The following is a 27,926-nucleotide window of genomic DNA, read 5'->3' as shown; positions in this document are numbered from 1 at the left end:
GACTGATGGACGGACTGACTGATGTACTGAGTGACTGAGAGACAGACTGACTAGTTGACTGGTGGACGGACAGACTGACTGACGGACTGAGTGATGGACTGGCTGAGTGAGTGAGTGACTGACTGACTGACAGATGGATGGACTGATGGACTGACTGACTGACAGACTGACTGACTGACTGACTGACTGATGGACGGACTGACTGATGTACTGAGTGACTGACAGACAGACTGACTAGCTGACTGGCGGACGGACGGACTGACTGACGTACTGAGTGACTGACGGACGGACTGGCTGACTGGCGGACAGACGGACTGACTGAGGGACTGAGTGACTGACTGACTGACGGATGGACTGACTGGTGGAAGGATGGATGGACTGACTGACTGGCGAACTGACTGAAGGACAGACGGATGGAATGACTGACTGACTGACGGACTGGAAGACTGACGGACTGACTGACGGACTGACTGACTGACTGACTGACAGACTGACTGACTAACTGACGTACTGACTGACTGATGGACTGGCAGACTGAATGGCTAACTGACAGACTAGCTGATGTACTGATTGACTGATGGATAGCAGACTGAATGACAAACTGACAGACTAACCGACGTACTGACCGACTGACTGATTGATGGATGGACTGACAGGAGGACTGACTGACTGCTGACTAATGGATGGTCTTACTGACTGATGAACTGATGGACTGACTGGCAGATGGACTGAGTAACTGACTGACTGACAGACTGAGTGAGTGACAGATGAACGGACTGAGTGACTAACTGACGTACTGACTGACTGATTGATGGACGGCCTGACTCACTGACGGACTGACAAACTGATGGACTGACTGGCGGGCGGATGGATGGACTGATTGACTGTCTGGTGGACGGATGGACTGACTGATTGGCGGATGGACTGATGGACTGAGTAGCTGACTGTGTGACAGACAGACAGACTGATTGACAGACTGAGTGAGTGACTGACTGACTGATGGACGAACTGGCAGACTGAATGACTGACTGACTGATAAACTGAGCGACTGATAAACTGACCAACTGACTGACTGATGGACTGATGAACTGATGGACGGACTGACAGGTGGATGGACTGACTGACGGATGGATGGATGGACTGATGGGTGGGCTGACTGACTGACTGACAGGCAAACAATTAAGGTTTGGACCAGTTTTTCAAGTATAACTTGAAAAGTTAAGAATTGGGTTCAGCGCAAACAGATAAGTCAGGGGCTGTTCACAATGAATGTGTGTCTGCGCTGCTTTTCAATTGTTTCTATGTAAACACACAATGGACGGACGTCTTTGGTGAGTCTCGTTGTTTTTTCATAAATTCGTTTAGAACTTCTGCTTTTTTTTAGACACTGTGTCAAGTAAAAAAAAAAATTAAATTATTATAAACACATGTCGAGACACCTGTATTCTGTTTCATTCATTGCACTGCGTCTAGCTTTTTTAGCGCAGGTATCACAAAGACATCGCAAAGTTCAGGTTGCAAAGTGGACTTCATGTGACTGTTACACATGATTCCAGATTGTTCTTCACCCTGCAAAGTTTTAGTGCTTGATAAATGGTAAGTCAATGCTTTTTCCCTTCTGCTCTGGTGTGCCGCAGTGCCTTATTTAAACTGTTTGCTGTTACTATACTGTTACAAATGTTGCCTACAACTTTTAATAAAATACAGCCTATAGCAGCAAATTTACTTGCTTGGAGAACAAATTATAAAGATAGTTAACGGCTTCAGGTCAGGTTTAGGCTGAAAATTTGACTGTACCGGTCGGGTCACACGGCCTGGAGTACTGAGGCTGGGTTCGTGGTTCATTAAGCCTCGTGCAGACCCCTAAGATAGATACAGTATATAGACAGACAGACAGATGTTCACCTGCTTCGTGAGGTGTATCGACAGATGGACTCTCCTGTGACAGTGTCGTCCAGCTGGAATCTTCCTCCTCCTCCTCTTCCTCCACCTGTTTCTCAGGTCGTGTTGGACGTCTAGGCAAGTCATCGGTCTCTTCCCCTCTCAGAGGCAGACGGAGCATGGATGCTGGGCTCATCTGCAGTCTGACTTTGCCTGGAGAACTGCTGCTTTCCACTGACCCATCTTTGGCCCGGCTCACCCATTCGTTGTTTGGGCGGAGCGCTTGTTCGTATACGTCCACCTGTTCGGGGCTTTGCTCCTCATCCTCGCTGGGCAAGAGCAGCAGGTGATTCTGGGGGAGGGTGAGGTGCACCTCCACACGGTTCTCTTCAGCCCAGGTCTGCACCTCCAGCTTCGGGAGGAGGTGTTTCTCATCGCCCTGCGTGAGGAGGTCTTTATCAGGGCTGTCGGAAACCTCCTCCTCCTCTCGATGGTACTCGAGAAAACTCTTGGTTCTCCTTCGGATTGGTGGATTCTTCTGGGTGTCTTTTCCCTCCAGCCAATCACAGCTGCTCCTGCTCATGATGTCATTGTGGTTCTTGGTGTTTTTGTTGAGGTCCAGCTGCTCCTCTTTCAGTTGCAGGTTGGTGCCATTTTTGGCCAGTTTGGGATTAGACGTGGAATACGAAAGGGAGGAGCAGTACAGAGATGAAGAGGAGGCGGATTTTGTCGGGACGGGTTTACTGTGCAAAGGGACGTGGCTTTGGCATTGAGGGGCGGAGTTTTGGCTCAGACCCATGGCATGTTGTATATTCGTCAGCGCATACTTTTGCCGAATCTTAGAGGGCGCTGTAGAGCCTTGTGTTTCCTTGGATACCGCAACCACACCCTCCTTTATGGTGTCACAGTTGAGCTGCTGGTTGTGGGAGGAGCGTAAATTAAGGGATGTGGGTGGAGTCAACAAAGGACGACTGTGATTGGTCGATTCTACTGTTGACGCACTGCGTCTCAAAAGAGGCTTTTGCAGTGACATCATTGCATATGATAAATCCGCTGAAAAGAGAAAGTGATTGATGTCTTTAATATCTCATTTGTTTCTCTTGCACACCAATACTCTAACAACTACCAAAAATCAGCTTATTTAAAAATCTGACAAAGCAAGAAAACTGCGTTTTGTATTTTGAACTAATCACGTTATTCTCTGCTTTTGACGTCAAACCGTGTAGAGGCAAAATTATTGTCCGAAACCAAAAATTCTGGACACACTGAGCCAAAAACCGAAACTGAAAATTATTATTTTAAATTAGACTTTGTTTGGAATAATTTAACTAATTCTGCATGTTATTATTAGGCATGCACCAAAACCACTTTTTCTATAACTACACACTTGAATATAAAACAGAGTAGACAGAGAAGAATTACATTAAAAATAATTGTAGCCTATTAATAAAACCTTTATTATAAACTCTATTGGATAATGCAGCAGCAAATTTAACAGTAATTCCAGAAAAAAATATTTTTTCTTTTCAGCGGCTGAAATTTCAGTGCATCCCTAGTTTTACATGCCACATGAAATCATGGTAATGGGCCAAATCTACTCGTGCCGACCAATGCCGTTAAATGCATTGACATGAACACACACATTTTTGGCTTAATATTGTGCATGTAAATGTGCTCATTGTCTCAAACTATGCTCAGATTTGCCAAGATACTAAATTCTGCAATCAAATCAAACATTTCACATCAAATTCTTCTAAATGCGAATGATCTGAGCTATGTTATCCACATTCATTTTAAGTCCATTTTTTATTTCTCCTAAAGAATTTTAAAAGACACCAATGATAATCCCCATCTAAGTGTGAATATATCAAACAATGGCAGCTAGTAAACCAGGTTTCGTTTTGTGTGTGTTCGTGATTCGTAAACTTGATCACCTTTACATGAACTGCACAGTCAGCAAAGCATCTCAAGTTAAACTCCAACAAACAAGTCCAGACCTCACACACACAAACAGACATACAAACACACACACACATAACACACAAACACACACATAACACACACAAACAGACAAACACAAACAGACACACACACACACACAAACAGACAAACACACACACACACACACACACACACACACAACAGACATACAAACACACACACACATAACACACAAACACACACAAACAGTCAAACACACACACATAACGTCATGGTTACTGGTGTAACCTCCGTTCCCTGATGGAGGGAACAAGACGTTGGTCCCCTAGTGTCACTACATCGACACCAACGTCGAGTGAGTGACAGATAGGGAACACACACACACACACACACACACATACAGACATAACACATACAAACAGACAAACACAAACAGACAAACACACACACACACACATACACAAACAGACAAACACACACAGACAAACACACACACACACAGACACACATACACAAACAGACAAACACACACAGACACACATACACAAACAGACAAACACACACACACACATACACAAACAGACAAACACACACACACACACAGAGAAACACACACACAAACACAAACACACACACAGACAAACACACACACTCACACACAGACAAACACACAACAGACACAAAAACACACACACACACACACACAGACAAACACACAAACACACACACACAGACACACAAACACACACACACAGACAAACACACACAAACACACACACAGACACACAAACACACACACACAGACAAACACACACACACACACACAGACAAACACACACAGACAAACACACACACACAAACACACACAGACTCACAAACACACACACAGACAAACACACACACAGACACACAGACAAACACACACACAGACAAACACACACACAAACACACACACAGACAAACACACACACACACACAGACAAACACACACACAAACACAAACACACTCACACACACAGACAAACACACACAAACACAAACACACAAACACAAACACACACACACAGAGAAACACACACACAAACACACACACAGACAAACACACACACTCACACACAGACAAACACACAACAGACACAAAAACACACACACACACACAGACAAACACACAAACACACACACACACAAACACACACACACACAAACACACACAAACACACACACACACACAGACAAACACACACACAGACAAACACACACAGACAAACACACACACACAGACAAACACACACACAGACAAACACACACAGACACACAAACACACAGACAAACACACACAGACACACAAACAAACACACACACAGACACACAGACAAACACACACACAGACAAACACACACAGACAAACACACACACACAGACAAACACACACACTCACACACAGACAAACACACACAGACAAACACACACACTCACACACAGACAAACACACACACTCACACAGACAAACACACACAGACAAACACACACACTCACACACAGACAAACACACACACTCACACACAAACACACACAGACAAACACACACACTCACACACAGACAAACACACACACTCACACACAGACAAACACACACAGACAAACACACACACTCACACACAGACAAACACACACACTCACACAGACAAACACACACAGACAAACACACACACTCACACACAGACAAACACACACACTCACACACAAACACACACAGACAAACACACACAGACAAACACACACACTCACACACAGACAAACACACACACTCACACACAGACAAACACACACACACAGACAAACACACACACACAGACAAACACACACACAGACAAACACACACACACAGACAAACACACACACACAGACAAACACACACACAAACACACACACAGACAAACACACACACACAGACAAACACACACACACAGACAAACACACTCACACACAGACAAACACACACACAAACACACACACAGACACACACACACAGACAAACACACTCACACACAGACAAACACACACACAAACACACACACAGACACACACACACACAGCGTGTGATGGATTAGGGTGGAAAATGTGTTTGCTGCAGATTTTCACTAAAGATCAGTGTGATGAAACAGCAACATCAGCACAACCGCCCGCACACAAACACACAGTTTGTGTTGTGTTTGTTTTTCTGTTTCAGCTCAAATATCTGTTGTTGACGCTTTATTCTTACAGATCTTTCTTACTGTCTTCAATAATAACTGAAATTCATATTAAATGTATCTTTACTGAAATACAAATCCATTTCATGAGGATTCGCTTGTTATAGTCATAAACTAGTTTGTACACTATATTTCTTGATGAGTCACACCTGCAGAATTGAACCATTTCAAATATATAATTAATGCACCTGTAACAAAAGAATAAAAATATATTTGTGACAACAGTTAGTGTCATCTACAAGATAAACAGCTTCTGGAAAAACAGAACAGATGTCACTATACTAAAGACGTTTTTATCTTTTAAGTAACAAAATGTTAATTACTTTAGAATTAATAACTCTATTACTATAGAATAGTGTAGTGGACAGTAAAGTAGGGCCTATACAATATAATATACAGCAATAATATATTTTATAATCATTTAAGCAATAAAATGTGTCATAAAATACAAGATATATGTATATAAATATATAAAACGTAAGACTCAATAACTAGTATATTATAGTCTAGACTTAGAAAAAAATTGAGATATTATTTACACTCTTAAGCACAGCAAAATGTCATAAAATCTGACTTAATAACTTTTCAGTATAGCCAAAGACACTGCAAAAAATGTCATAAAATAAGACTCAACTCTAGTGCAAATATTTAACATAAAAGTGTCGTCATCTGGGTGTGATGTAATAAGATCATGTACTAATGCACAGAATTAATAACGTGCCTGATGCTCAGGGTTATAATGACAGATGTGATTGACAGGCCCTAAACACACCCTTCCAATTTATGACGCACATACACACACTGTCATGCAACATCACACACACACACTTAAAACACATGATATATGACTTAAATGTATTTTACTCCTAAACGACATTTGATATGACAGACACAAGTGTCAAGTCATTCTTTCATAACGTGTATGAAAAACTCAGTCAAATCATCAGTTCTAGAAGGTTGCTGCACTGGACATACAGCATACAGGATAATCAATAATCGGTGCGCGCGCGTGTGTAAGAGCATCACGTCATCTGTTAAAAGAGAGAGAGAGAGAGAGGGGGGCAGAGAGACAGTCACTCACAAGCAGCAGCGCGCGCGTCTCGGTGTGTCTCAGCTGTTCTCTCGGCCTAAAGATGCTGATGCAGAACCGCGAGGTGACGCCCGGTTTTAAAGCCCGGACGCCCGCAATCTCCGCTCTCTCCTCTCCGCACCGCCTCCGGTCTGCGCTCCTCTCTGCGCATGCGCTCGGTGTACGCGTCCACTGGCCAATGAGAGCGCCGAGCGCAAGATGCCGCATGAATATTAAGCGAGTCGTGCTGGAGCGTGTAGTCACGTCACTTAATATTCATGAGGCTTCACCACCATGACGTCACTGCATTCTCTCACGTTCTGAGGTTAATTTAAACAACAAAACATTCTAACACAACAACAACAGAAAAGATATCAACACCAAGTGCCATCTGAACAAAAAAAAAAAAAAGAGTCACAAATATGGCTACCAAAGTTTTTGCCAAAATATCATAGTTGCTACAGTTATTATTACAACAATAAAACTAGGAAGAAATAGAGAAAAAAAAAAAAAAGGAAATGCACCAATGAGTAACTATGATAAATGTGTATGGATACTCAAAATATATTTTAAACATCAGTAAAATCAACCACAATGACATTTAAAAATAAAAGCAGTCTTTATTTGTATTAGATTTGTGCATAATGCCGAAGACACAGCTTTAAGATGAAGATACTTTCAAAAGAGCTTTACAGAGCTGAACAAAGACAAACAAACAGATACAGTTTAAAGAACAAACTAGATCTCATATTTGGGGCTCATATAAGTGCATGTTTAGGATTGTTTTATTTGTGTAAAGCACACTTACACGATCTAATTAAGGCACATATCTCTGATCTAAAGTCTAAAGTCGTTTCATTTGGCACATGATAATAATTTTGCAGTAAAATGCTGTTGGTCTTACCATTTTCTTTTTTTTTTACTTGTATTTACAAGGGTTTTCCCGACATATACATAAGAGCGAACTGTTTTAATACAATCATGCACACATAATGCAAGTTAAACTCTTGCAAATAGCTCTTTATATAAGAAAATTACTTATAATGCCACCCGGTGACCTACACAAGATTTAACATCATAAAACATAACCTTAATAAAAAACTCACTGACAAATTCATTAACTTTGTCTTAATAACCAGACACACAAAAGAAAGTAAACAGTAACAGTAAAGGCTTTACAGAGGGATTTCCATTCTTTAAAAAAACATCCATCCAGGCCTGTTCGACTATTTTCACCCAATCATCCTGCTCAGAACTCACCGGCTCTACTCTGATTGGCAGAGAACATTCAAGTGTCACATCTAAGCCACACCCACACTCTCCTGCCAGCATTCACCAGTAGAGGGAGCTGTGTGTGAGCATTTACAGTGCAGCCAATAGCTCAGACGAAACGCCGCTGAAGATGGTAATTATATGACGCAAGGTGAACTTCCCATGGTTAAGTGCATGTTATCGCACACCTAGCGTCCAGACTTTGTGGCTGGTGTCAACATTGAGCATTTGAACTGTGATTGACGGCAGAGTCATCAGACTGCCTGTACTCCAGGAATGAGGAAGCATCTGCGTCGGCCAATCAGACTGCTGCTGGGGGCGTGGCTTCACGTCTCCTGACACTTGAGGGAACATGGAGTTTACATTCAGTTGACCAATCTCAGAGAAGCACGGAGAAGATTGGATCGAGCGCAGGACTAAGAGAGAGAGAGAGAGAGAGAAAATGTGTCATACAACATTATTGTTGACAGTATTTTAAAGCCCTAATGTGTGTATGTTGTTACCATCTCTGCGGTCTCTTTCTCTTAGGATATCTTTGGCATGTTTGTTTCCACGTTCGGCTGCCTGATGATACAGTTGAACTGCAGTTCTGATACACTGAGAGACACCAAACCCTCTCTCATGACACTGAGCCAGAAACAAAAGAGCAGTGCTGTCCTGCACACATACACAAGCAATATTTGTACATTTTGCTGGGTACTTTTACAGCTGTCACTCAACATATGAATGATATGAATTTGACAGGTGTGTTACCCCGCTCTCAGCAGCCTTTCTGAAATAATGGACACACTTTCTCTCATCAACCTCTGAACCCTCAGACAGCATGACACCTAGATACACCTGAGCCTAGAGAGAGAAAGAAAGATGTAATGTTGATTTTTTTTAATTTTTTTTTTAAATGGAAGAATTTAAGACTTCCTTCTGTAGTGTTGTAAGATATCTCACTGGTCTCTGTGACAGCTCTAGACTCTGTAAACAGCAAACGAAAATGTGTCCGCGGTCAATGACGCTTTCTGCCTGTCAATCATTTTGCACGTTCTCATAGTATTGTAGTTGCAGTGAAATATTGAGGCTTAATGCCATTTTTATACCATGTTGTTCATGACAGTTGTCAGTTGAGGGCGCTATTGGGCTGCTGTTGTTTCTGACAACCGTTTCTACTAGTGTCAGTCTCACTAAAGCTCAATTGGTATCTTTGGAGTGTGGGGTTTTGAAAAAAGGGGGTGTGGCTAGTCCAACAGCTCAGCTTGGGGGAATTCTAGAATGGCTAAATTCGCCTGCATCCCGTTTAAATGCTTAGAAATGTCTGAATATTAAAGTAAGTGTCTATAAGTGGGTTTCCATCCACATATTTTAATGCACATTTTGGGATATTGCATAAAAACTGCTGGATGGAAACACCAGGATGCAAATAAAATCTGTAGAGTATTTTATTAATGTGAGTAAAGACGCTGACTACCACACCTGGAGTCACGAGTTCGAATCCAGGGCGTGCTGAGTGACTCCAGCCAGGTCTCCTAAGCAACCAAATTGGCCCGGTTGCTAGGGAGGGTAGAGTCACATGGGGTAACTTCCTCGTGGTTGCTATAATGTGGTTCTCGCTCTTGGTGGGGCGCGTGGTGAGTTGAGCATGGATGCCGCGGAGAATAGCGTGAAGCCTCCACACGCTCTACGTCTCCGTGGTAACGCGCTCAACAAGCCACGTGATCAGATGCGCAGACTGACGGTTTCGTACGCAGCAGCAACTGAGATTCGTCCTCGGCCACCCGGATTGAGGCGAGTCAATACACCACCACGAGGACTTAGAGCACATTGGGAATTGGGCATTCCAAATTGGGGAGGAAAAATAAATAAGAGTCACAGTAGCTACAATTTCTCCAGAAGTGACAATTTTGTCTTTTGAACACATGGGATGGAAACATTAACTCGCAACTTTGATGGAAACATAGCTATTTATTTTAAAGTACACATTTCAAGCAAACCATTTGACAATAAGAAATTTGTTAGGTTTAAAATAGGGCTGAAACGATTAGTCGACATCATCAAAAACGAAAAAACATTTTTTGGAACATGCGTCATATGAGATCATATGAAACTCCAATGATGACACAGGAGAGCATTGCAGAGAAGAAGAAAACTTTCCAAACAGCTTGAGGTGATGCACATCGCAAAGTATGAGGGAATAACACAAAAATGCTAAATAAGTACATGAGTCAATAACGTGACGCTCATTTCCTGTCTACGTCTAATACAGTATTCAAAAATGCATTACAAATGCAGATAACACAAAACAATTACTTAAAAACACCTCTTCTATGATGAACATGATTTCAGTTACTGAGTTCAAAGTCATTTTAATATTTTTTCTGGGGCTTAAAGTAAAAAATGTCATGTGGTGCAACTGTCCGGAACAGAGTATGTGAGCAGAGCAGAGTGGGAGCGGAGCGGCATGATTTTGCCTGGAGCGAGGAGTGGGTTTTTAAAAAATCAGAGCGTCATTGTTTTCTCTCGCTCCAAGAGCGCGCCACTAATGCTCCATCACGGGCAAAACGCCTGTTAACCAACCTTAATGCAATAATTCACCATGTGTCAAGCAGTGTTAAACACTATTGGCATGAAGGAAAGATGGAATTTCTGATATAACCAGAAAGATAAAAATACTAAATTAAAATCTAGCGGCACTTGGTAATGTTCGACCTCCAGCACGAAAGTTACTTTCGCTTTCTGTTTTCACGCTCCCTATTATTGAGTTAAGCTTGCGGTAAAGCTTGACTTAACTACGTGCTTGTGTCTCGTCTCTTTATTCTTACGTCAACTGGCATATAGTTAAAATTAATGATGGGATGGCGAAGGAGAACACGAGTGGGGAGGTGATTGCCACGATCAAAGGTTTGTTGTGAAATCCTAAAAGACGTGTCCAAAAAACACGATGATAATCCGTTCACGTGGAGAGAAAATCTAAAGGTCAGTAATACAGAATATGTCTCTCTCCCCTATTAAATGTTTTGAATAATCATATCATCATTATAATCTAATGCATCTCAATCTTAACTGTAGGCTATTATGTCCCGCATTAAATAGAATGGAACTTTTAACGACGTAAAACACCAACTGAACGAATCAACATGTTAATATTGCGTAGTTTGACTTGATTGCCATCTAAATTTATTTTAGTGCCATAGGCTAATTTATGAGTTCTACATTTGGAGATGAAGAAGCTCAGCAAATGCGAAGAGAGGAATAGATGCAAATATTTTTGTTTGTTGTATTTTTCCCCTTTTTCACCCAATTTGAAATGCCCAATTCCCAATGCACTTTTAAGTCCTCGTGGTCGCGTAGTGATTCGCCTCAATCCGGGTGGTGGAGAATGAATCCCAGTTGCCTCTGCGTCTGAGACCATCAAGCCGTGCATCTTATCACATGACTTGAGCGCGTTGCCACGGAGACATAGCGCCACCCACCGCGGCATCCGCGCTCAACTCACCACGCGCCCCACCGAGAACGAACCACGTTATAGCGACCACGAGGAGGTTACCCCATGTGACTCTACCCTCCCTAGCAACCGGGCCAATTTGGTTGCTTAGGAAACCTGGCTGGAGTCACTCAGCACATCCTGGGATTCGAACTAGCAAACTAGCGAATTCCAGGGGTGGTAGCCAGCGTCTTTTACCACTGAGCTACCAAGGCCCCAAACGCTAGTATTTCTAAAAGTGAACTCTGCATTGCATACCCTAACCCTAACATGTCTTGGGCTAATGTTAGTGTTCTAATAAAGCACATTGTAGCTTTTCCTCTAGTATTGTGTATTTATTTTTCATTTAATACACCTTCTGCATGGAAGGTTGCGAACTTCTACAGTGGAGAGGTAGTTAGGCGCTAATTTTGCCATGGAGTGAACACAGAGCGGGGTTTCTCTAATCCAGGAGCGCGGAGCAAGCGAGGAGCGGGAAATAGACAACCCGGAGTGGAGCTGGGGCGGAGTGATTAAAGAATGCTTTGAGCGCAGTGGGGGAATTGTTGCCGCTCCACTCCACTCACATACTCTGGTCCGGAGACAGTAAAAAAAAATCAAAGTCTCATTAAAAACAGAAATCCTTGAAATAAGAAATGTTAGCATGGTTTGCGCAGAATAATCTTTTATTCAATAAGCAGTTAATTGTTTTTTTTTTTTTTTTTTTTAAATATGACTAATATTTGAAAAATGTTTGTCCATCATATTATTAAATATCAATATTTTGACATTTTTATGAAAATGCTCATTTTGTTCAGGTCATTTGGTGTAACCATGAGAAAACTTCTTGATATTCTTGAATTCAGATTGAATTCGGCCTCTGAGTGGACTAGAAGCTCAATCTATGTCTTTTAAACTCTGGTATTAATGCAACAATATAAACAGCACAGTCACATTCCTGATAATGAGAGCTTTCATTTGATATATGACTTGTCTATTTTAAAGACTTATATATTTATATTAATATTTCTACCACATAACCACTAGGTGGCACTTATTTGCGACACTGATGTTTTAAAGCCTTATTTTGTTATTTTAAGTAACATAAATGCAGAAGTGATGGATATCTCTGAAAAGTTCAGATTCTAAGCTTTCAAACCATACCACATTCGCCTGACTTATGTATACGGGGACTTGAGCATTTTAAGCGTAAACGTTTTTTGCAATACAGCGCCCCCTTTTGGACCCGCTGGTGGGTCCACAGAGTTAAACAGGTTAAAAGTCATGCAAAAACTGTCATAATGGCAAGTTTTGGAAACATTACCATTTGTCTCAAAAGGAATAGTTAACCCAAAAATGAGGTCTCTCATTATTTAGTCACCCTTATGCTGTCTCAAACTTATATATGATGTGCTTGTCCATACCATGCAAGTCAATGGGGTCCAAAAAGTTCAATCTACATAAAGGCAGCATAAAGGTGTCACGAGAGTGAGTAAATGTCTGCGAATTTTCAATTTAGTTTGAACTATTCCTTTAAACAAACACTGTTGTACCTCTGTGAGTCCAGCGTCTGCAGCCGCATAAAGGAAGGACAGCGCCTCTTCTGTGTTTGTCTGTGAGCTCTGCTGCCCTCTGCTGTTCAGGAGGAGTTTAGCACAGCGATACTGAGCCTGACTGTGACCCGCGACTGCCGCACGTCTGTAATACTGCAGCGCCTGAGAGACAAAGACAACTATTATATTTACTGAACAAACACAGAAGAGATCTTAATCTGTTTACTATAGGTGTTTTTCCAAACACTTATGGAACTAGTACCTGAATCTACACCTGTTCCGGTAAATTTCTAACATTGTTTTTCCAATGAAGACACAGAAAGCAAACATTTTTAAAAAAATAAGCTTTATAGTAAATATGCAATGCTTTTATAACAGCGATGCCTGAAATAAGGCTACATCCACACTAATACGTTTTCGTTTGAAAACGCATCTTTTCCCTCTAGGTTTTGGCCTTCTGTCCACACTGAGGTGGCGTTTTTGTCAGCGAAAACGGAGATTTTTGAAAACGTTCAAAATTCCTTCAAAAGTGATGCAAAGTTTACTCGGAATTGCTATCTGGTGACGAAACACAAGGACAACTGATTTAAGCGTTTTCATACGTTTCGGTGTGGATGAGCAACTTTTGGAAAATGTTTGAAAATGGCAGTGTTTCGAAAACGAAAACGCATTTTTTAATTTACCCGGATTAATGTAGACATAACATTAACTGAACAACAGCCAAACCGACTGACTTCAAAACAAAAACAATGGACAACTCTGTGAAAGATTTTGTGTTGGGTTTTTTCAGGAATGCATTGATATTTATCGGGCAATTATTGACCAAATTAAAACGCTGACATTTCGGTTATAAGCATGAAATCGCCGATTGTAAAAACTCTTGTGAATTCAAATGCACAGTCCAGAAATAATAATAGCCACAATATGCAGAAGGGTTGGCACTCCTCAGAACATCTAATATTTAATTTTTATTCTTTCTTGTTCTTATGTTAATGTGGAAAACCGCCATAAACGGACGCGACAGTTGGGTAAACAGCACTTCTCTATAATAAGCAACATGATGAAGGAAACCATCTAAAACACTTTGAAACCAGCAGACTTGTTCTGAGATATCAGTATGATAAACATTAATGCTGCATTATTGACTGAATTAAAATTTTAATTGCAATATGGCCTTGCGTGATTACTAAAACTTAAAAGGCTGTGTTTGTGCATTCTGTGCTTCAGTCAGCGCTGTGCGAGCAAGCGGCGCCCTCTAGTGGTCTGAATGGAATTATCCATTACATCACTTTAATCTAGAATTTAAAAGGGGGTTTTGTTCTTTTGGTTTAAACGTTTTATTTTTCGATGATGTGGTTTACTTTTGAGGAATTGCCAAACATATGCACTGTACAAATATGTAATGTTCTATCATACACAGTACATGCATGTAAGATTTGAGTTCTGTTGTTTTGAACTGCAATACAGAAGTGCAAAAATGTTTTAGAGGTACAAAATAACCTTTTTTTTTCATATCAATCATGTTATCATATTTACTTTTTTTTTTTTTAATCTTCTATTTATTGAGGCTCTCTTAAAAATGTTGGCCTGTCATGGCCCTCCCTAGCAACTGGGCTAATTTGGTTGCTTAGGAGACCTGGCTGGAGTCACTCAGCATGCCCTGGATTCAAACTCGCGACTCCAGGTGTGGTAGTCAGCATCAATCCTCGCTGAGATACCCAGGCCTCAGGTAAAAGTTTTTTTAAGAGGTAGGGTTAGTCTATAGACATTACAATTAGCTTCATATAAAGTAAATGTGTGTGTACCTTATTGTGGTCTCTCTTTACTCCACGTCCTTTCTCGAAACAAACTCCCACATTAAACTGGGCTTTACTGTAGTTGTGCTGAGCTGAAGCCAAAAAACACGAAAACGCTGTTTCATAATTACCTGCTTTAGCACTCTCCAAACCTAATACACACACAGAGAGAAACAAAATTAAACAACCATCACTATAAGAAAAACTCCAGATATAAAGCTCTTTGTGTGATGTCATCATTACCAATGATGTTGAGTATTGTGGGTACACTGCTGTCCGCCACCTGTCTCAAATTTTGCACTGCTTCCTCTGGGGAAAGAGTTTCCTGCAGAAAATACACATACATGATGAATTATTCTTTATCAAGTGATGTTTGAAGAAATTGCATTTTTCAGGTTGACGTTACCTTTTGGTTTGGTTGCTCAGGAAAAAGCGTTTCCTCTGTTAGAAAATAATAAAAATGGTTAAAAATGGTTTTAAGGGAAATTTTAAGGGAATCACACTTAAGCCAAAATTAAAAATGAGATATATATTTTGAAAGAGCAATGACCCTCTTGGAACTTTACAACAGTAACTAAAGTTTAACCCTAAAAAAATGTAGAAACCACAACCTCACAAAATCTGCTAGTCCACGTCACACCAGATGTTTGAATGATTCTGAATGTGAGAGTGTAATTACCTAAAGTGCTCACTGCCTCCACCCGCTGGTGACGAGAGGTGTGTGCAGTCTGCAGGTCAGGGATCAAATGTCCATCACTGCTGTTTTCATGTTTACTGTGACTATGATCACTGCTGCTGCTGCTGTCAGTCTGTTCTGGAGTCTGTAGCGCCTCTCGCAGGCACCTCACAGTCACAGCTTTGGACAAAACATCCTGCCTGGACACTGAGACAATTGGGTAAATAGTATTAAAAAAATTCTGGATATTCTGGATATTTTATTGTGTTATTGTCATTTGCATTCTTTAAATTGCACGTATATGTAAATGTGCATTTATGCTTATATAAATATACAACATACACAATATATATATATATATCCAAGCAGGGTCCGAAATTTACTTTTTAGCTGGTAGATGAAAAAAAATTACCAGCCAGTCAGATTTCTTACCTGTCAATTTTTTTAATTTATTTTTTTAAAAAGTGGATTTTACAGACATGAGAAACAAATAAACAATACAGTAAGCATGTTTGAAATTAAACAACCAGTAAGTAGCTCCAGAGATTATTGGGACACTTCTGTTAAAATAATTGAGAGAAATTGGAACGCTCAACCAAGCAGCTCTGAGCATCCAGTGGTCAACGGATGTATTAAAGAAGTCCCGCCTTACAGTTAAAAGAGCCAATCACCTTTTAGATACAGACATCGCCTGTCAATCAACTCTAGAACGCACATGCGCATTAGCTACAAATTCAACAGTGGCACAATAGCGCCCTCAACTGACAAACATTATGATTGCGCTTTAAATGGAAACAAGCAAAATGATTGACAGGTGAAAAGTGATAATGTCCGCAGTCACATTTTTGTTTGCTGTTTACAAAGTCTACAGCTGTCACAGAGACCGGTGAGATATCGGAGGACATTATTTCATTAATATATTTAAGGGAGTAGGAACATTTTTTGCATGCCTTTCCATTAAAAAAAATTGCTTACTGCACCTTTAAGTGCATATAACACAGTAAAAGTTCTTCGTTTACTTGGAGTGAGTTAATTCAGTCAAGTAGGAAAAATCTCACATTCATTTATTTATTTAATAAGATGACCTAACAGAGAAAAAATTACTATAACAACATACCATGTTTTTATTATATATATACATATATATATATATAACAACAGCAGCAGCAACATCAATTATAAAAATAATTTAAAACGTCTGATGTTTCCAAACAGAGAACATAAACAACAAGGGAGTCTATCAACTTTGCATAAATGTAATCTTCCATTTTAAAGTACAGTTTTAAAAGGTTTAAATGTTGTTTATTAGGTTAAAGGCAAACGGTTTGCTAGAAATAAGTATACATACTCAGGAGAGTAAATACAGTCAAATAAATCATTGCGATTACAGAGTTTATCCTGAATGAGAATTATTAAAAATGTCTTTGTTGGTCGATTATACGAAATACCAGCTGAAAGAGCGCTATGTGTGTTTTGCCCCATGAATTTCTATGCGCTTACACCACAAATATACTCGAACAGTGACGCGGGGATAAAAAATTAATTTCCACAGAGATGTAATTACACAGACGACGATTCATAGCGAAATAACATTAAATAGCAAACGTTGATATAATTTAGGAAATTTTAAACAAGTGCATCTTGTTGCACAGGCAACAGAGAATGAAATTAAACAGTTTCATTTCCAGCATGCACTCATCCAAAGCTTTTCGATTTGATTAATGTAATATTACGTCTTTAACAGTTTGCTGGGGTTTTTTCACTGCGTGAGTTTGTCTCAGTTTCTTGTATGCCTTGTTAACCCTATGTTAACCCTAAACTACTTATCAACCATTTATGTTACACATCTCACTTGAGAATGAATGGCTGTTACGTTGAATAAAGTTTATTAATTAAAGCAAGTTACTTTACCAGTGAACACAGTATTGTTTACTCTCACACGCAGCACTGTAATGGTGGTCTTGTGTGCAATTCCTGAAACGGCCACCAGATGATGCCATTTATCGGTGACCCGATTTTACGAACACGTTATCCGATTAATAAGGAAAAAACGATTATCGGTCGATCTCTAATTTGTAGCACTCTGCTATGTGCAAATCTTGATGCTTTGAAACTTTTTTTGGCAGAGTAAATATATAAAAACTAACAGGCAAAATTTTGCCTGAAGCGTAAGTCACTTGATATTGACTTCTTATTTATTTAAATATTGTAAAAAGAGCAATATCACACGCAGTTGTGCTGTTTGTCTGAATATCAGCACACAGGTACCTGCAGCCTCGAGTCTATGGCCCAATCACAGCCTTGCAACAGCACTCGCGTGTGATATCGCGCATATAATGTCACAAATACTTTTGCAATGTACTGCTATCAATAGAGATGTCCTGATACCAACAAGTATGAGTATCGATACTTCCTTTTTGTTTTTGTTTTATTTTTTCTGAATTCCATATCAACAGTTTATTTCAATTTTATCATCAAAATGGTGTTTAAATAAATTAATTTATTAAAACTTTAATCAAATGAAAATATAAAACAAAATGATAAATGTCCTTCGTCTGCCACCGTAGCACTGAGTTCTTGCCCACAAGTCACCATCCGATGCATCCTCGATTTCAAGGACACATCCGGGTAATCTCCTGCGTTCTCTGTACTTGCATTCTTGAGGATTGGCAATGAACTTCGGCAGTGGATGATGATGTAGAATGAGTCCACAAGAGTGTAAGAACACAAAGAACGGACACTGAGAAACAGCCACTGTCTCCACACATTCACAAATGCTCACATTTGAAGCGCACAGCACATGCAAACTATATATTTATCTCAAATTGATCACTAGGACAGAACGTGATTTTAATTTGTACGATGAATGTTTACGGAATGACATTCGTACATCAGATGGTATCGATTTTTGGTATCGGGACATCCCTAGCTATTAACCATGCAAATACAGCTCTGAAGATTTGTGACTGGTCAGTGTTGAATATGTGTATGACTGACAGTGTAACTATTATTAGCACAACTCACAGATGTCAATCAGAACTTTGTAGGTGCATCTGTGTATGGGTCCGGCTTCTCTGATCTGAGCCGGTCCATGATTCTGATCCGCTCGTGTGGAAAACTGAGAGTGAATCCTGCGACAGACCTGCATAAACAGAACCACAGCTGCACCCTACAGAGAGAAAGAGAGAGACTAGTTAATATAACAAACACCAAACATACTCATTATTATAACAAACACCAAACATACTAGTTAATATAACAAACACCAAACATACTAGTTAATAACAAACACCAGACATACTAGTTATTATCACAAACACCAAACATACTAGTTATTATCACAAACACCAAACATACCAGTTATTACCACAAACACCAAACATACCAGTTATTATCACAAACACCAAACATACCAGTTATTATCACAAACACCAAACATACCAGTTATTATAACAAACACCAAACATACCAGTTATTATAACAAAGACCAAACATACCAGTTATTATAACAAACACCAAACATACCAGTTATTATCACAAACACCAAACATACCAGTTATTATAAGAAACACCAAACATACCAGTTATTATCACAAACACCAAACATACCAGTTATTATAACAAACACCAAACATACTAGTTAATATAACAAACACCAAACATACCAGTTATTATCACAAACACCAAACATACCAGTTATTATAACAAACACCAAACATACTAGTTAATAACAAACACCAGGCATACTAGTTATTATCACAAACACCAAACATACCAGTTATTATCACAAACACCAAACATACTAGTTATTATCACAAACACCAAACATACTAGTTATTATCACAAACACCAAACATACCAGTTATTATAACAAACACCAAACATACCAGTTATTATCACAAACACCAAACATACTAGTTATTATCACAAACACCAAACATACCAGTTATTATCACAAACACCAAACATACCAGTTATTATAAGAAACACCAAACATACCAGTTATTATCACAAACACCAAACATACCAGTTATTATAACAAACACCAAACATACTAGTTAATATAACAAACACCAAACATACCAGTTATTATCACAAACACCAAACATACCAGTTATTATAACAAACACCAAACATACTAGTTAATAACAAACACCAGGCATACTAGTTATTATCACAAACACCAAACATACCAGTTATTATCACAAACACCAAACATACTAGTTATTATCACAAACACCAAACATACTAGTTATTATCACAAACACCAAACATACCAGTTATTATAACAAACACCAAACATACCAGTTATTATCACAAACACCAAACATACTAGTTATTATCACAAACACCAAACATACCAGTTAATAACAAACACCAAACATACCAGTTATTATCACAAACACCAAACATACCAGTTAATAACAAACACCAAACATACCAGTTATTATCACAAACACCAAACATACTAGTTATTATCACAAACACCAAACATACCAGTTAATAACAAACACCAAACATACCAGTTATTATAACAAACACCAAACATACTAGTTAATAACAAACACCAGGCATACTAGTTATTATCACAAACACCAAACATACTAGTTATTATCACAAACACCAAACATACTAGTTATTATCACAAACACCAAACATACCAGTTATTATAACAAACACCAAACATACCAGTTATTATCACAAACACCAAACATACTAGTTATTATCACAAACACCAAACATACCAGTTAATAACAAACACCAAACATACCAGTTATTATCACAAACACCAAACATACTAGTTATTATCACAAACACCAAACATACCAGTTAATAACAAACACCAAACATACCAGTTATTATCACAAACACCAAACATACTAGTTATTATCACAAACACCAAACATACCAGTTAATAACAAACACCAAACATACCAGTTATTATAACAAACACCAAACATACCAGTTATTATAACAAACACCAAACATACCAGTTATTATAACAAACACCAGACATACTAGTTATTATCACAAACAACAAACGTACCAGTTATTATCACAAACACCAAACATACTAGTTAATAACAAACACCAAACATACTAGTTAATAACAAACACCAAACATACCAGTTATTATCACAAACACCAAACATACCAGTTATTATCACAAACACCAGACATACTAGTTATTATCACAAACACCAGACATACCAGTTATTATCACAAACACCAAACATACCAGTTCTTATCACAAACACCAAACATACCAGTTATTATCACAAACACCAAACATACCAGTTATTATCACAAACACCAAACATACCAGTTATTATAACAAACACCAAACATACTAGTTAATAACAAACACCAGGCATACTAGTTATTATCACAAACACCAAACATACCAGTTATTATCACAAACACCAAACATACCAGTTATTATCACAAACACCAGACATACTAGTTATTATCACAAACACCAGACATACCAGTTATTATCACAAACACCAAACATACCAGTTCTTATCACAAACACCAAACATACCAGTTATTATAACAAACACCAAACATACTAGTTATTATCACAAACACCAAACATACCAGTTATTATCACAAACACCAGACATACTAGTTATTATCACAAACACCAGACATACCAGTTATTATCACAAACACCAAACATACCAGTTCTTATCACAAACACCAAACATACCAGTTATTATCACAAACACCAAACATACCAGTTATTATCACAAACACCAAACATACCAGTTATTATAACAAACACCAAACATACTAGTTAATAACAAACACCAGGCATACTAGTTATTATCACAAACACCAAACATACCAGTTATTATAACAAACACCAAACATACCAGTTATTATAACAAACACCAAACATACTAGTTATTATAACAAACACCAAACATACTAGTTAATATAACAAACACCAAACATACTAGTTATCACAAACACCAAACATACCAGTTCTTATCACAAACACCAAACATACTAGTTATAACAAACGCCAAACATACTAGTTATTATCACAAACACCAAACATACTAGTTAATATAACAAACACCGAACACACTAGTTAATATAACAAACACCAAACATACTAGTTAATAACAAACACCAAACATACTAGTTAATATAACAAACACCAAACATACTAGTTAATAACAAACACCAGACATACTAGTTATCACAAACACCAGACATACTAGTTATTATCATAAACACCAAACATACTAGTTATCACAAACACCAAACATACTAGTTAATAACAAACACCAGACATACTAGTTATTATCACAAACACACTAGTTAATATAACAAACACCAAACATACTAGTTAATATAACAAACACCAAACACACTAGTTAATAACAAACACCAGACATACTAGTTAATAACAAACACCAAACATACTAGTTAATATAACAAACACCAAACATACTAGTTAATATAACAAACACCAAACATGCTAGTTAATAACAAACACCAAACATACTAGTTATTATAACAAACACCAAACATACTAGTTAATAACAAACACCAGACATACTAGTTATTATCACAAACACCAAACATACCAGTTATTATAACAAACACCAAACATACCAGTTATTATCACAAACACCAAACATACTAGTTATTATCACAAACACCAAACATACCAGTTATTATCACAAACACCAAACATACCAGTTATTATAACAAACACCAAACATACCAGTTATTATAACAAACACCAAACATACTAGTTATCACAAACACCAAATATACTAGTTATTATCACAAACACCAAACATACTAGTTATTATAACAAACACCAAACATACTAGTTAATATAACAAACACCAAACATACTAGTTATCACAAACACCAAATATACTAGTTATTATCACAAACACCAAACATACTAGTTATTATAACAAACGCCAAACATACTAGTTATTATCACAAACACCAAACATACTAGTTAATATAACAAACACCAAACACACTAGTTAATATAACAAACACCAAACATACTAGTTAATAACAAACACCAAACATACTAGTTAATATAACAAACACCAAACATACTAGTTAATAACAAACACCAGACATACTAGTTATCACAAACACCAGACATACTAGTTATTATCATAAACACCAAACATACTAGTTATCACAAACACCAAACATACTAGTTAATAACAAACACCAAACATACTAGTTATTATCACAAACACACTAGTTAATATAACAAACACCAAACATACTAGTTAATAACAAACACCAGACATACTAGTTAATATAACAAACACCAAGCACACTAGTTAATAACAAACACCAGACATACTAGTTAATATAACAAACACCAAACACACTAGTTAATAACAAACACCAGACATACTAGTTAATATAACAAACACGAAACACACTAGTTAATAACAAACACCAGACATACTAGTTAATATAACAAACACCAAACACACTAGTTAATAACAAACACCAGACATACTAGTTAATAACAAACACCAAACATACTAGTTATTATCACAAACACCAAACATACCAGTTAATAACAAACACCAAACATACCAGTTATTATCACAAACACCAAACATACCAGTTAATAACAAACACCAAACATACCAGTTATTATAACAAACACCAAACATACCAGTTATTATAACAAACACCAAACATACCAGTTATTATAACAAACACCAGACATACTAGTTATTATCACAAACAACAAACGTACCAGTTATTATCACAAACACCAAACATACTAGTTAATAACAAACACCAAACATACTAGTTAATAACAAACACCAAACATACCAGTTATTATCACAAACACCAAACATACCAGTTATTATCACAAACACCAGACATACTAGTTATTATCACAAACACCAGACATACCAGTTATTATCACAAACACCAAACATACCAGTTCTTATCACAAACACCAAACATACCAGTTATTATAACAAACACCAAACATACTAGTTATTATCACAAACACCAAACATACCAGTTATTATCACAAACACCAAACATACCAGTTATTATCACAAACACCAGACATACTAGTTATTATCACAAACACCAGACATACCAGTTATTATCACAAACACCAAACATACCAGTTCTTATCACAAACACCAAACATACCAGTTATTATCACAAACACCAAACATACCAGTTATTATCACAAACACCAAACATACCAGTTATTATAACAAACACCAAACATACTAGTTATTATAACAAACACCAAACATACTAGTTAATATAACAAACACCAAACATACTAGTTATCACAAACACCAAACATACCAGTTCTTATCACAAACACCAAACATACTAGTTATAACAAACGCCAAACATACTAGTTATTATCACAAACACCAAACATACTAGTTAATATAACAAACACCAAACACACTAGTTAATATAACAAACACCAAACATACTAGTTAATAACAAACACCAAACATACTAGTTAATATAACAAACACCAAACATACTAGTTAATAACAAACACCAGACATACTAGTTATCACAAACACCAGACATACTAGTTATTATCATAAACACCAAACATACTAGTTATCACAAACACCAAACATACTAGTTAATAACAAACACCAGACATACTAGTTAATAACAAACACCAAACATACCAGTTAATATAAAAAACACCAAACACACTAGTTAATAACAAACACCAGACATACTAGTTAATAACAAACACCAAACATACTAGTTAATATAACAAACACGAAACATGCTAGTTAATAACAAACACCAAACATACTAGTTATTATAACAAACACCAAACATACTAGTTAATAACAAACACCAGACATACTAGTTATTATCACAAACACCAAACATACCAGTTATTATAACAAACACCAAACATACCAGTTATTATCACAAACACCAAACATACTAGTTATTATCACAAACACCAAACATACCAGTTATTATCACAAACACCAAACATACCAGTTATTATAACAAACACCAAACATACCAGTTATTATAACAAACACCAAACACACTAGTTATCACAAACACCAAATATACTAGTTATTATCACAAACACCAAACATACTAGTTATTATAACAAACACCAAACATACTAGTTAATATAACAAACACCAAACATACTAGTTATCACAAACACCAAATATACTAGTTATTATCACAAACACCAAACATACTAGTTATTATAACAAACGCCAAACATACTAGTTATTATCACAAACACCAAACATACTAGTTAATATAACAAACACCAAACACACTAGTTAATATAACAAACACCAAACATACTAGTTAATAACAAACACCAAACATACTAGTTAATATAACAAACACCAAACATACTAGTTAATAACAAACACCAGACATACTAGTTATCACAAACACCAGACATACTAGTTATTATCATAAACACCAAACATACTAGTTATCACAAACACCAAACATACTAGTTAATAACAAACACCAGACATACTAGTTATTATCACAAACACACTAGTTAATATAACAAACACCAAACATACTAGTTAATAACAAACACCAGACATACTAGTTAATATAACAAACACCAAGCACACTAGTTAATAACAAACACCAGACATACTAGTTAATATAACAAACACCAAACACACTAGTTAATAACAAACACCAGACATACTAGTTAATATAACAAACACGAAACACACTAGTTAATAACAAACACCAGACATACTAGTTAATATAACAAACACCAAACACACTAGTTAATAACAAACACCAGACATACTAGTTAATAACAAACACCAAACATACTAGTTAATAACAAACACCAAACATACTAGTTATTATAACAAACACCAAACATACTAGTTAATAACAAACACCAGACATACTAGTTAATAACAAACACCAAACATACTAGTTAATAACAAACACCAGACATACTAGTTAATAACAAACACCAGACATACTAGTTAATATAACAAACACCAAACACACTAGTTAATAACAAACACCAGACATACTAGTTAATAACAAACACCAAACATACTAGTTAATATAACAAACACCAAACATGCTAGTTAATAACAAACACCAAACATACTAGTTATTATAACAAACACCAAACATACTAGTTAATAACAAACACCAGACATACTAGTTAATAACAAACACCAAACATACTAGTTAATATAACAAACACCAAACATGCTAGTTAATAACAAACACCAGACATACTAGTTATTATAACAAACACCAAATATATAATATGTTTGTGTGTGTGTATGTGTGATTGCGAGTGTGATTGTGATTGTAAGTGTGTGTGACTGTGTGTGTGTGTGTGTGTGTGTGTGTGTGTGTGTGTGTGTGTGTGTGTGTGTGTGTTGTACCCATCCCACAGCATCCAGTGCAGTGTATCTTGGCAGTCCAGTGTAGCTGAATTTAGTCGTTCGTTTCTTTTTCTCATTTTCATCTTCCCCCCTCTGAGAACTGGGAGAGAGAAATAAAGAGAAAGAGAGAGATCTTGTTTATTTTTTATTTCAAATGATTTTTTAAAATTGTATATAGTTAATGTTATTACCATTACTGGCCCCTTTTTCCTTCAGTCACTGTATTCTTTTGTGTTTTGATGTTTTAGCAACATTGTGTGTAATACATGTCAATGTTAATAAAGCATAACTGTCAGTATCTAGAAGAGGACACATGTTCATGTATGACATCATAAATGATTGTTGTCCTTTCAGGTACCTGCTGTCAGATGCGTGTCGTCCGGCTGTCAGAATCGATGAATTAATGACCTCGTCCTCCACATGATGACCCTGCGAGAGACGCAGTTGTGCACTTCCATAACAACGACTGAACACTGGAGGTCAAGAGGAAAAACAGCGTTTTAAATGTGCCAAACAACAAATGCTTTTTAAAACACACACACACACACACTCTCTCTCACTCACACACACACACACACACACACACACACTCACACTTACACACTCACACACACACACACACTCTCTCTCACACACACACAAACACACAAACACACACACACACACACACACACACACTGCATCTGAAACACTTGATGAAATAAATCTATCAAGTGTATCGATGTTACAATGTTTTATGAATATTCAAAACGCACCTCTGCTCACTAAACTGTGAATCCTCCACATGTTTGTCGCAGCTGTTGTTGTTGTTGTAGTTTTACAGTAAATACTGTATGTTTTTATGCGGGTTTATAAACTCACGCCATGACTGTCACGAGATACAGCGGCGGTTCAGTGAAGGACAACATGCGGAAATGACGCAAAAGCCTAAAAATAAATGAGCATGAAGTTTCATTGTGCTGCCGCTAGAGGCCGCCAAACACCGAAAATTGCACTCGTGTCTCACAATGAGAAAGGACCACGTTCAGTCCATATCCGATTGGAATACGATCATATTTAGCAAGTCTGATCGGCAAAAAAACTCATGAAATATGATTTTAACAAATCAGTTTCGAGCTACATTCATATGTGGTTTGAAATCCTATTCAAATCACATTTCTGGATTCTGGGGGTAGTAAATGAGATGGCTGGTGGAGTTCAGGGTGCCCACTTGTCTGTGTGGGCATCTCATGCTGCCACCGGCAAGATGCCACCTTGGGCGGCTGCCCATGTCACCCATGCCTAAATCCGCCACTGGACAGCTCTGATCAGATATCAAGTGTCTTTTTGCTGTGTCACTTTTTTACATAAAGACACCTTACACGCCACACATTGTTGCAGGAAACATGCTGGCAGTGGTGGCACAGTGTAGAAGTGTCATAGCTACACACTGTCATAAGCTAAAATCTCTATTCTCTCTACGGAGCCCCTTAGAGGACAGAGCGGAATTTATTTTGTTTTTTCTGAAATAGTTTTGCATACCTTCGCAGTAAATTTACCATGGTTTTACCACAGTAACCATATTTTAACCATGATATTCATAGCGAAACCATAGTGATAATACAG

The 27,926-nt window shown here is 37.7% G+C and overlaps 2 protein-coding genes across 3 annotated transcripts in view; both read right to left on the bottom strand.

Annotated features, from left to right (window-relative positions):
- The window catches only part of LOC127412747 (amyloid beta precursor protein binding family B member 2-like), a 51,148-nt gene extending 43,848 nt beyond the window's left edge, over nt 1-7,300 (bottom strand). For both annotated transcript variants that reach the window (XM_051649358.1, XM_051649359.1), the window contains exons 1-2: nt 7,156-7,300; nt 1,906-2,934 (exon numbers count right to left, since the gene is read on the bottom strand). In XM_051649358.1, the coding sequence (XP_051505318.1) occupies nt 1,906-2,917 (1,012 nt within the window). In that variant the 5' untranslated portion in view covers nt 2,918-2,934; nt 7,156-7,300. The remainder of the gene's footprint in view (nt 1-1,905; nt 2,935-7,155) is intronic.
- Nucleotides 7,301-7,743: 443 nt separating this feature from the next.
- Nucleotides 7,744-27,225, bottom strand: dele1 (DAP3 binding cell death enhancer 1). Its single transcript, XM_051649369.1, has 12 exons — nt 27,077-27,225; nt 26,680-26,794; nt 26,322-26,421; nt 18,916-19,060; nt 15,895-16,098; nt 15,622-15,656; nt 15,459-15,540; nt 15,225-15,367; nt 13,420-13,581; nt 9,169-9,261; nt 8,919-9,072; nt 7,744-8,831 (listed from the first exon to the last, which is right to left on the bottom strand). Exons 1-12 carry the CDS (start codon nt 27,105-27,107, stop codon nt 8,593-8,595), a joined length of 1,503 nt encoding a protein of 500 aa, XP_051505329.1. The 5' UTR covers nt 27,108-27,225; the 3' UTR covers nt 7,744-8,592.
- Between the last annotated feature and the right edge of the window lie 701 nt (nt 27,226-27,926).

Source organism: Myxocyprinus asiaticus, chromosome 22, assembly GCF_019703515.2.
Source record: "Myxocyprinus asiaticus isolate MX2 ecotype Aquarium Trade chromosome 22, UBuf_Myxa_2, whole genome shotgun sequence".
NCBI lineage: Eukaryota > Metazoa > Chordata > Actinopteri > Cypriniformes > Catostomidae > Myxocyprinus > Myxocyprinus asiaticus.
The sequence above is the reverse complement of the archived record's forward strand: the minus strand, read 5'-3'. Positions and strand labels throughout refer to the sequence as shown.

Bases quoted from the DNA above. Each gene is read 5' to 3' on its own strand.
- dele1 (XM_051649369.1), bottom strand. From the start codon at position 27,107: ATGTGGAGGATTCACAGTTTAGTGAGCAGAG. The intron at 15,541-15,621 runs GTAACGTCAACC...TATTTTCTGCAG, and splicing joins CTGAGCAACCAAACCAAAAG to GAAACTCTTTCCCCAGAGGA. The intron at 9,262-13,419 runs GTACAACAGTGT...TTCTCTCTCTAG, and splicing joins CAGACGCTGGACTCACAGAG to GCTCAGGTGTATCTAGGTGT.